Source organism: Orbicella franksi, chromosome 4 (assembly GCF_964199315.1).
Source record: "Orbicella franksi chromosome 4, jaOrbFran1.1, whole genome shotgun sequence".
In the NCBI taxonomy this organism is placed as follows: domain Eukaryota; kingdom Metazoa; phylum Cnidaria; class Anthozoa; order Scleractinia; family Merulinidae; genus Orbicella; species Orbicella franksi.
In genome coordinates, this window is record NC_138148.1 from 6117301 (window position 1) to 6129151 (window position 11851).

General features: G+C 37.7%; 1 protein-coding gene across 1 annotated transcript; it reads left to right on the plus strand.

The window, feature by feature from the left end:
* The first annotated feature begins 5685 nt into the window (after nt 1–5685).
* LOC145484357 (putative skeletal organic matrix protein 5) lies at nt 5686–11351 on the plus strand. The gene is made up of 5 exons (XM_081462978.1): nt 5686–6618; nt 6888–7002; nt 9282–9321; nt 9790–9916; nt 10095–11351. Exons 1-5 carry the CDS (start codon nt 6412–6414, stop codon nt 10602–10604), a joined length of 999 nt encoding a protein of 332 aa, XP_081319104.1. The 5' UTR covers nt 5686–6411; the 3' UTR covers nt 10605–11351.
* The last annotated feature ends 500 nt before the right edge of the window (nt 11352–11851 follow it).

Sequence of the window (11851 nt, forward strand, 5' to 3'; positions counted from 1 at the left end):
CCCCCAGGATTTCGCGCGGCCATTTTTTTCTCGTAGTTTTCTTTCGCGTCACGCATGACGAACTAAGCGAAAGAGGGACTACTCGTAGACTAGGCAGGTCTGGTAAAGGGTATTGAATTAAGGGTCAGGTCATAAATAGGGAAATGAATGTTTGGTCGGGTAATGAAAATCGCAGATTTTGGTCATAATTAGGGTAAGGGTGTTGGTAAGCGGGCCTCTAAAATATTGGGTAATATTCGTTTCCGCCCGGCGGCCCGTCTTATAATTTCTAAGTTGTATGCTGTAATTACCCAACATAATTAATTAGGTTATATTTTTACCAGTAAAGGAAAGTTAAGGCTTAGCCAATTGTCAAATTGTCCAGTTGATAATTAGCTAATTTTCACCTGCTACCTGCTACAAAATGAACCAACCACTCTATTCAATATATACTGTCAATACTTGCTACCCAAACACTAGGAATATGATATTAACACTCTTTAAAACATTCAAGAACATCTGTAGTCAAACTAAAAGCGGAAACTTGCTGAAACTGTGTGAACCATCCAGAAGATGATGGCTTCTTTGAAAGAGATTTCATTTAAGCATAAATTTTCAATTATCACTTACATCATTTATATTTCACATGGAATCATTTCCTCGTTATGCTGTGGTTGCCATGGTAAGCCTGCTCTTCAAGTTCGTTATTTATTAACTTAGTTTGAGTAATCTGTTTGAGTATTCTTTGGTCTATGCTAGCAGAGCAAGCGATGACTAGCCTGGTTTTTCATGTTCCGCGGCCAAATTGACGTCGTGTGCAACACATCATGAATACGCACTAGTAAAACTCTCTGCACTGTTGTCTCTTCAAGGCCAGCATTTTTTTAATGACGACAACATTCAAACGCACTGAGCAAACCTGAGCCACTGGTTTTTCGTTTTAGGGACTCTGGAATAGGCTATTTTATGAGAAAAGAAAAATATTGTTACATTCCCCGGAGAAGACTCAGGTTTGTCTTTTTTGGCCTGTTAACCAGCGTGATGTTATTGGTCCATTGAATTAGGTTCGATTCGATAATAATCAAAATAATTCAAATGAGGAAAAACAAAGTATGAATGTCAGCATAAATACAATTTGGAACGTAAATCACCCGGTATATTCAAACTATTTTTAAAGTGAATTGAATGAAAAATTTATAAAACAAAATGGTCAACGGAAATTCTGATATGCAGTCTCTTATCAGAAAATAATTGTACCGCGAAAAATCCTCAAAGATCATTCCTTTTTGTTTGCAATCTACTTTTGAAAACTTGTGGTAAATGTTTTTATTTGTTTCTTCTGAAGACGTGGAACAAGGGACCAGTTGCAAACAAGGCAATAAAGAACCACGTGATCAGGAGTTCGGAGGTGCCTAGTGAAGAGAGCTGTCGCTTGATGTGCTATGTGGAGCCCAACTGTGTGTCCATCAATTTAGGACCATTGGATGGGAAGAAACACAAATGCGAGTTGAACAATGCTACAGATGAAAACCAGTTTGCATCTCTCCTTCAAAATAAACCAACTTTCACCTATCTTGCTATCGAGGTAATACAGTGGGCTCCTGTTTGCAGTCAGTGACCTTTAGAACCCGCAATAAAAATTCAGTTGTAAAATAATTATTTACAGTTAAATTCTTAATATTCCAAGGTCATTTTAGGCTCCTTAAGGTCCGGTAATACGGTCAACATTTTTCTTAAATTTGTCTCGCAACATTGTTGCATTGCAAGTTGAAACACATTGTTGCGCGTATTACCACGTTTGTGACCGACTTGTCTCGCAGCAAAATATAGTGTTGCAAGTCTAGGGTTCTACTTTCTGCAGCAAATTTTAGTTTTGATAAGTTAATAAAGATGGTGAATTTTAAGCTCGGTAATGAAATGTGAAGGTGAATTAATCAACATGACACGAGCGTGGGACAAAGAAAAATTCTGAGTCCCCGACAGGAATCGAACCCATGACCTCCCGAACACCGGGCGGGCGCTCTATCCACTGAGCTACGAGAACTCATGGCGAGCAAGGTCATTTAACTGAGTTCATATATGACAGGTGTCCTGCATACTGCTAGTATCAACGCTATCGAATTCATCGTGAGTAGTGATAAGTTTGTCCCACGCTCGTTGCCAAAAGCCGTTGCCAAAATAATATACTCTACTCCTTTAAAAGAGTACTCTATTTTAACTTCTTTATATATTTTTTTTTCACAATTACTGTTTGGAGTATTTTTCATCTGGCGTTTTATTGAATGACAGACATTTGGTGGAAAAAAATTATTTCATTACATTCCTGATCCGCAGCTGAGTCAGCCCGTCATTTTGCATAAGGTAAAAATGTTATCTACACATTTTTTGTAAAGGAAACCTAACATGCTGTAACGCTGTCGTTATTAATCATAAAAAACTACAATTTCCTCGATTCTGATTGGTTTAAAAAACTCCTATTTTCCACTAATTCACTTTCCCAGTTGTTATCGGACAGTTTGTTATCGGGCAGTTCAATAAGTCAATTACATTCAAAGTTGTAGTTTAAATCAACCAATCACTTTCAGAGTTGTAATTTAAATCAATCAAATCAAACTTTCCCTATCTTTCTAACTTGACTATTCTTCGTTTCTCGGAAATTGTAATTTTTATGATTAATTGGAAATAAGACTTCGTGTCGTCCAATTCGGTCTGTAATCGTATCTATAACAATATTCTCGATCGTCATTGGTTCTCCGCGCGCCCATTTGTCAGCTCTCAAAAGATATTTTTAATTCCGAAATTTGTTATAACTACGATTAATTAGTGACTGGACCTATAAAAGCTTTTTTTTCTTTTTTTACTTTTCCACTTCTTTATTTTATCCTTGTGAGGTTCAAAAACAAAAAGAAATTGCATATTCTAAGGAGTTCAATGCGTTTTCATTAAACTCTAAACGTTTTAGATCGGGTTGAATAGCCTGGCGAATTTCCGGTCCAAGCTAAGAAATTTCATTGTCTCAGACCTTTTCTTTTTGCAATATTATAGGATTCTAAGTTGCTCATATTTAATAGCATATGTTTGCAAATTAAAATCCCAGCTTCTACATAATGTGGATAGTAGATGGTTTTACAATCTATCTTAACGTTTTTATTGTTCCATATATTGCACTCAGATATTAGAGGTTTTGTCGAAAATTCTGTTCCAAAATCTCCCACTACCGAAGGAGCTCTTTATAAAATCATCAAATATAGAGTTAATATTATATTCTTTGATATCATAATTAAACCTAAATAGGAAAATTCCGTCGAATTCTTTGATTAGATGATTAAAAAACGCCTTCCACGGAGATGAGCCTTCGGCAAAAAGTCTGCCGAGCCAAGCTAATCTCTAATCTAAAGTTAGTGGTATGCCGAGTGGTAGCAATATCCCAGCAGGTGGAGATATCAAATTTATCCAAACACGTAATGATATCATTTTTGATAACATTTCTTCCCTTTTTGACTGTACTTAAATTTGTTGGTGTGTGATCGAAACATATTCGGATCTTCTTCGGAAGTTTTCGGTAATCTTCGGTCATTTTCGAAAATGTTCGGATTCGTTAGTCTGGCCTTCGGACAAAGTTTGGAGAATCTTCGGAAATCTTTGGAAAGTGTTCGAAAATCTTCGGAAAATCGCCAAAAACGTCGTTATATATTGTGAGAATTCTATATAACAAAAAACCGCTACGCTAACTCATGAAATATTTTTCAACACGAGAAGAGAAAATTTTTTATCTCCGCGCGACCATGTAATATTCTCTATTTATTTCCAGCTTATTTGGTGATTTCCCACTCCATGGAGTCATCACCTGATCGTGGTGGAGTGGTTTGCGTGCCCCAGTGACCCCTAGAGCCATGTCGGCGGGTGCCATGTGCACCTGGTAGGGTCACCCATGCCGAACAGGTCAAAGGGTAGGGGTCAGACGAAGAGGCTCCCTGGTCCTCCAGGTTGGGGGTTGGGCTGCGGGCTGATAACCCGCTCCTGTAAAAAACATATTATTACCGAAACCAGAAGCAGAATAATTTCAAATGATCTGGGGGACGTCGTGGTCACTCCTCACACCATGAGAGGATCGATGGCGTACATGGGATGAGGCAAGAGCTGCTGCAGCCAACAGAGAAAATTGGAGGCATTCTGTGGAGGCCTTATGTGCCACGAGGCACAAAGAAGTTAAGTGAAGTGAATTTGGTGATTTCACTATTGTCGCTGTGTGGTATTCTACAGTGGTATTAGGGAAAAGCTTACGGCTTCTTGACTAGACGACACAGTGCCTAGCATATTGCCTGGAAATAGCACAACGACAACATGTCGAAACATGACATGAGTAAAGTAAACTTCTAACCTTCATACACCTTTTTTTGGCATTTTAACACCGGATAGTCAACTCATAAACCTGTATCCTACGCGTAAGCGGTAAATAAGACTAGAACTTAGAAATTGGCGATCCATCAGTTTTGAATGGAATTACTGTGTTTTTCAGAACTTTTTAAAGTTAGTCCACATTAAAATTTATAACCAACAAACCTCTTTGTGGAATTCTGTTAAAACGGATGCAGCTGTTCTGAGGAAAACTTGTTCTACAATTAAAAAACATAGAATCGACTTAGATGGGCGCACCAGGCGATGCTAAAAGTGTTTATTAGTGGTTAAGATTAAATTAAGCGCTAATTGACCCACGGTTAGTGTTTCAGCGCGATAACAAACAAAGATTACGTGCGGCCACGTTTTTTTCTTCCCTCACACTGAAACAACGTTTCTCTCGATAAAGCAACGGAAGAACGAAAGACTACCGGGTACCAAAAATACCTAGAGGACAACTTTTGTCTAAACAATTTATACAAACAAAGAAACCTAAGATCAAGGAGAAATTACTTTCGTGATGTTATCCTATTAAGCAGGTTACCATGGTTACGGGGAAATGAGAGATCTAGAACATTTGTAACTTTAAAACTTGCCAAAATTTGTCGAGTAAAAGTATGTAATAATCCGTAGATTTCCTGAGTAACATACATGTAATTTTCATGGCTGTTGCATAAGAAAAAGAAGACAAGTGGAATTACGAAATAATTTCACGCGCTTTTTGACAAAATTCTAAATTATTTGAATTTTGACAAAACGCAAGTGAAAGTATTTCTTAATTTTACGAGTATACTACTTAACAGCATTTTAATATCGTGGGTTATAAATTTCACTTACGATCGTGGGTTTTGACTTTTTCATTGTATCGGGAAATTTTGCATCAAACGTTGCCATGGCAATTATATTTGCAATTTCACATGTAAAATTTTAAATTAAAGATAAATTTTATGTCACCCGTAAAATTAGAATAATTTTTTCGGTAGTTTTAGCATTTCAACCTGGAGAGAAAAAAGTTAGCCATTAGCCGTCCGCTATGGTAAACTTTCCAAATTGCCATCTTAAAACTATTAATTAGTTGACTTTCACCTGTCACTCGCCAAAACATAACCGCTGAGTTATGTATATAACAATTGCTTTGTTTAATTTTGCCAACACAAGGTGATGAATCATTAAAAACTTTCATTAACATTATTCTTTGAAACAAGATCATCTGCGGAAGACTCTTCAGCCGCTATCAAAAAGATGATGTCTTCTTTAACGACCATTCACTTCAAGCAGAAAAATGCAATCATGGTCTACATCCTTTATATTTCGCTTGGGATCATTTTCTCGTTATGTTGTGCTTACTCTGGTAAGTCCTCACGTTGTCTGGTACTTATATTCTCAGATCGATTTTAGACTTCCTTTCGGCCATCTTCACTGGTCCATGCACCCAAAGTAGAAGGCTGCAGGCCTTTCATATCCATGAAGAATTGATTTCGTACGCAATGCATTTAATATGCTCTAGGAAATATTTAATACTGGATTATCGCCTGCGTGCTCTGGCATCTCAGATGATAGTGACCGACAAGTGCACCGTGTGTTGTGCACGTCAGGGACTATGGAGAATGCCGTTATTCTAAAAAAATATATATATTGCCACTTTCCGCGAAGACAGGTTTACTTTGGCGATTAACCAGCTTGATGTTATGTGTCCATTGAATTAGGTGCAACTAATCGATAGTCTATAATTCAACGTCCGAAACTATAGTTTTAATGTTGACATAAACACAATCTGGGAAGAACACCGTGCAGCATGTAAAGCCCTTGAAATCCAAACAATTTTGGGGGAGAAACTAAAGTAAAAATTGGAGATTAAAATTATCAACAGAAATTCTAATATGCATTTCTCTACCAGAAAAAAAAAATGTATTCAGAGAAGCATCCACGTAAACTATACCTTTCTGCATTTTTAATATGAAGTTTTAATTTGTGTATTTCAAAGACGACGAAGGTCGCATAATTGTGTTCAAGGAACCAGTCGCAAACAAGGCAATGAAGAACCACGTGATCAGGAGTGCGGAGGTGCCCAGTGAAGGGAGCTGTCGCTTGATGTGCTATATGGAGCCCAATTGTGTGTCCATCAATTTAGGACCATTGGAAGACGGAAAACACAAATGCGAGTTGAACAACGCTACAAATGAAAACCAGTTTGCAAATTCTCTTGTAAATAAACCGGCGTTTAACTATCTTGCTATCGAGGTAATGTAATACAAAAGGCTCCTAATTACTTGCAGTCAATAAAAAAAGCCAGCAGTGGAAAATTTTAAAATAAGTGTTTTCCAGTTAAAATCCTTGTTCTTAGTTGTTCTTTGAACTCCTTCCAATTTGCTATTTGCTGCTGTCTTCGGTAGACGTTTAATGTGTATTTAAATTTTTTTACAACCTGCTTCAACCACCAGAATCCTCTCATGTACTTTGAAATTCAGTCTAATAGAAGATACCTCGAGTTGACTTTTTTCTCTTAACAGAATCCCTGTAGTAGCAGCCCATGTTTGAACAATGGAACCTGTCAAGCTGGATTTACCAGTAAAGGTTTTCGTTGTATCTGTCTTCCTGGATTCACAGGAACAAAGTGTCATAAAGGTAAATTTAAATAATTAAGTAAATAATAAAGTGTGACCTTTGCGATGCAGGTTATGTCGGCTATACTTGACTCGACAGCTACACCAACGAATTGAGGAATACAACAGATGGGCAGCTGGACACCACCTTAAAAAGCAGCATGATAAAACGCCGGATGACATTGCATGGCTAGAAATCTCGGACACGCACGCTCAGTTGAAAAGGCTAGATGAAGCAAAAGCGAGTCACGTAATTTCTCACGTCATGACTTAAATATTTCACTGAGAAAACAGATTTAACATCCCGCATACCTCGTTACTCCGGTGCAAAGTTCCAAATGTTCACTGACTGTCTTTTGGTATAACCCGAGACCAAAAATACTGTTGGGAAATTGTCGGCTTCCATGTTTTAATCGTTGTGTTTTTTAAGTATAATAATACAGATGATGATATTTAGTAATAGTATGGCCGCAGTGCGAGAGCAACATCACCAGCTCTCACTAGATGTCCTTTCGCCTAAAACTTTTAGAGTGTAACAACTTTGTTCACTTCGATTTTTAAACCGTGGAGGCCAAACTTTAAGACGTAGTGATTAACTTTTCTCAGGGCTTTGTATCCATTACGTTTTTAGAACTTGTTTCTCTTTAATTTTCGTGTTTTCTGGTCGACGAAATATGATATTCCTGATAAACCGTGCAGCGAAATCCACCAGCAAAGTATATTTCCTTGATTAGCCACGTTGTTTTGTTCTGGGTTGCCTGGCTTTCTAGGTTCCAGTCTCTTTTTATACCTGTTCGCCCCCCAAAAATTAAATAAATGGGAGATCTGAGACCAAGCTCTCCCGATGGCGCTAAAACGCGGCGCCAAAATCAAAGCAGAAAGTCAGAACTGAACACAAACAACCAGAAATTTATTTCTTTTGGCAGTTTGGCAAATACTCAAATAAATTTCTTTTAAAGAAATGCCCCACAAAACTTTAAAACAGCGAAAAACCCGATCGATCTCTTCCCACGAGTACTGACGTCATGTTGTTCAGATGTCAGGCTTAATTGCATGTTTCTTGCCAGCCAATGCGTGCACTCCTGTGAGTGGCAGGTCAAGTGTTAGCAGCTCCGACTGATGTCCAAGATTTCTAGCCATGAGCATAGTTAATTTAAAATCTGAAGGAAGTTTCAGAACAAATTTGACTGTGTTACTTTCGAAATGTTTTTTTTTTTTTTTTTTTGATCATAGAACTAAAAGCAACACTGAACAAATAATGTGATACAATTCACCCTAAATTATTGGTTAAATCAGTTCTTTAAGGTTATTGGTATTATTTTATTGTCTTTATCTTTTAGGCTCCCTTTTCAATTTGGTAAATATTTTTATCACTTATCTTACATAATAAATTAAGACGAAATACCATAGAAAATCGAGCAATTTCAATTCTTAGTGGACAAAAATCTGGTACCAGAATAATTTTATGTATTTTACAGTCCTTTTAACATTTTCGTAAAGCTAAAGATATAAATAGTTGCCTGAAATAACACCGAAAACAATTTCCCTTGGGAATTAACGAGAGAAAACAAATTTCAAATTTCAGAGAAATTCTGCAAACACATGTAAAATTGTATCATCAGTTTCATTTCACCAGTACTTTCAAGTGATTCATGCAAAGTTCATGCAACATTCGTTTTCGACGTTTGGTGCTGCTAGAAATGATTTTTTTTTTTGACAAGATATTTAAAACAGTCGTAGTGAAGTTTGCAATACGATGTAAATAATCTTGGTACAAAGTTCTTGTCCACTTGTTACTCGAACTTCTGGTGAATTCCGTCTCAATGACATAACAGTATACCATAGATAAATTAATTACTCCAGTTAAAACACTGGGGAAGATCTTATGAGTTTTCAGTATTCCGAAACATACTGTTCTTTCCCATCCAGTTATGTTCGTGATGTTAACACCAATTGCACAAACTCCAACTGTAATGTCTGCTGGGCTGTCTGTGGCTGCCTGTAACAAGTATTATGGGATAGGTCTTGTCGCTGTGAAACACGTGTGTGTCAAAACGGAAAAGCAAGGTTATACTGTCTTCAATGCGGCTTGAATGCTAACAAAAGAGTATTACACCAACTCCTTCTCATCTTACTAATTTGCTTGAAACGTTAAAATGATGCAGTGGTGATTATACGTGTATCCTCGAAACCCATGGTCAGTTAGATGGGGAGAGAAGAAGTAAAACCGGCAAACACGCCTGTTTCTAAATTAAATTACTTTTCATTGAGTTGTTTTGTTTTCTAATTCTTCTACTGTAGGTCCCGCAAAATCATGCAAGGAACTCTATGAACTACACAAGTAAGTCATTGAACGTTTCAGGAAAAGTGTTCAAAGCACGCACGGAGGCCGCACCCACACCATGGGAGAGGACTCACAACCGGACTGCGAAAACGGCTGGAAATGGAGTCCACTCCAGACAAAATTCATTTTCAGTTTCAGTTTTTCTATTATTGCACACTATTTACAGAAAAACAACTTAACATAAGATGTTTTACAACTTGGATAATGAGGAATGGGACTCAAACAAATAAACTACATAGTTAATCATTTAATAAGTAGAATACATTTTATTGCTTTTAAAAAACGTCCCAAGCTGATACAAAGGGGCACACCCGTGGTTCTTAGAGCCAATAGTATTTGAGTAATTATTTTATTTTTTGTGACCTTTACAATGTAAAAATCAAAAGCCCAAATTACTTAAGCCTAGTCACAGAAGATGGCCGATTTAAAGGAAGCCTGTTGAAAGATATTTTTTCTATTTCACAGCTCGAGGGTGAGTCAGTTGGTTACGCTCCATGTTGACTCAAAACCAATTTCTGTTCTCTGTCACTTGGGAGATTTTGGATGTGGAGATGGAGGATGGACACCGGTCATGAAGATTGACGGCAGCAAGGTATATTATAACTGTAAGCCAAGGCTTTCAAAACTCAATTCACTATATTCAGTTGTTTCGTCAATCCCTTTTAAGCCATGCATCACATGTGAAAACTGTTTAAGTTATCTCTAATTTGGTAAATTCCATTCAATAGAAACAGGTTTTGGGAAGCTTATTTTCTTATATTCCTCCTCAGAGCACATTTCATTATGACTCAGCGCACTGGAGTGACAAAACTGAATACAACCTTCCTGGAGGGGAGACTGGGTTTGACTCAAAAGAGACGAAGTTACCGACCTACTGGAACACATCCTTCTCCAAGATCTGTCTTGGTATGAAGATCGGCCAACAGATCAACTTCATTGTCATCAACAAGCACGCCAACTCTCTCTACTCGTTGATCGCTGACGGGCAATACCGCAGAACCACACTGGGTCGCGACACGTGGAAGAAGATGATTGGTTCACAGGCCTCCTTACAGCAAAACTGTAACAAGGAAGGCTTCAATGCTAAGTGTACTTCTGCAAAAGCAAGAATCGGCATCCTTGGAAATAATGAAATCAACTGCACTTCTTGTGATTCCAGAATTGGGTTTGGAACAGGAGGGCGTCGTAATAACCCCAACACGTGTGGAAACGTCGCTAGGCACTCATCAGATAATGGAGACAAATACATCAAAGCCATTGGTTATATCCTGGTGCAGTGACATGGAAAACAAAAAAAGGTTTAAAAAACACCAGATAATGGAAAGAAACACCTCAAAGCCATGGGATTCGTTTTGGTGCAGTGAAAAGAAACTAACATAGAAACTTGGTACATTGATAAGGAATAATAAATATGCACTCAAACGGTCCTTATTCACTGTGACCCTACAACAAAATAATAGTCCTTTGCCATTGTCAGAGTTTTCATCGCATATAATTAAAACCTAATGGCATCAAACACTTTCAACAGTTTTTAAACCTTACCATTTTAAGTTTCAATTATCTCTCCCCAAGGTCCGCAATCAGATCAACTCCATCGTCATCAACAAGCAGGCCAGCTCCATCCACTCGCTGATCGCTGACGGGCAATACCGCAACACCTCACTGGGCCGTAACACGTGGAAGAAGTTGATTGGTTCACAGGCATCCTTACAGCGAAACTGTAACAAGGAAGGTTTCAATGCTGTGTGTACTCCTTTCTTTTCAAAAGCAAGAATCGGCATCCTTGGAAATAATGAAAAAGACTGCCATACTTGTGATTCCAGAATTGGGTTTGGAACAGGAAGAAAACGTCATGACTCCAACACGTGTGGAAACAAGGCAAGGATCAAAGCAGATAGTGGAAACAAAAGCATTAAAGCCATGGGTTATATCTTGGTATATTGACAAGAAATAATAAAGTTTCAAGAAACGGTTTAATTCACTGTCACCCTACAACACAATAATAATCCTTTAACATCGTCAGAGTTTTCATCGCATATAATTAAAACCCAATGGCATCAAAAACTTTCAGCAGTTTTTAAATCTTACTATTTTTAGTTTTAATTATCCCTCCCCAAACTTGTTTTCTTAGAGTCCTTTGAGGCCGTGGTGGAGATTTTAAGGCCTTCGAACACGTTGTAACTTTCAGAGCACTAACACTATGACAATAAAACATAAATTATTATATAAGGATTTATTGCACTTCCATAAGTGTTTCACATAAAACTATGACGTCACATCACAAATCGTTCAGATGCATGTTAAATCCATCATCTTCGAACTCATGATTAAACAAACCTACAAAACTGACTCTAAAACAGTCATACCAATAAAGAATGGTAAGAATATCTGAAAAAAGTAAACTTTTACTCATAATCCTTTCCCCTACCCATACCCCTACCCCTACCTAACAGCTGTCCAATGCAAGCAGCTTAAACTTGACAGATCTGATGACACCCCTGCTTCCAATATGTTACGTTCCCACCCA

Bases quoted from the DNA above. Each gene is read 5' to 3' on its own strand.
- LOC145484357 (XM_081462978.1), top strand. From the start codon at position 6,412: ATGAAGAACCACGTGATCAGGAGTGCGGAGGTGCCCAGTGAAGGGAGC. The intron at 6,619-6,887 runs GTAATGTAATAC...TTCTCTTAACAG, and splicing joins TTAACTATCTTGCTATCGAG to AATCCCTGTAGTAGCAGCCC. The intron at 9,917-10,094 runs GTATATTATAAC...ATTCCTCCTCAG, and splicing joins TGAAGATTGACGGCAGCAAG to AGCACATTTCATTATGACTC.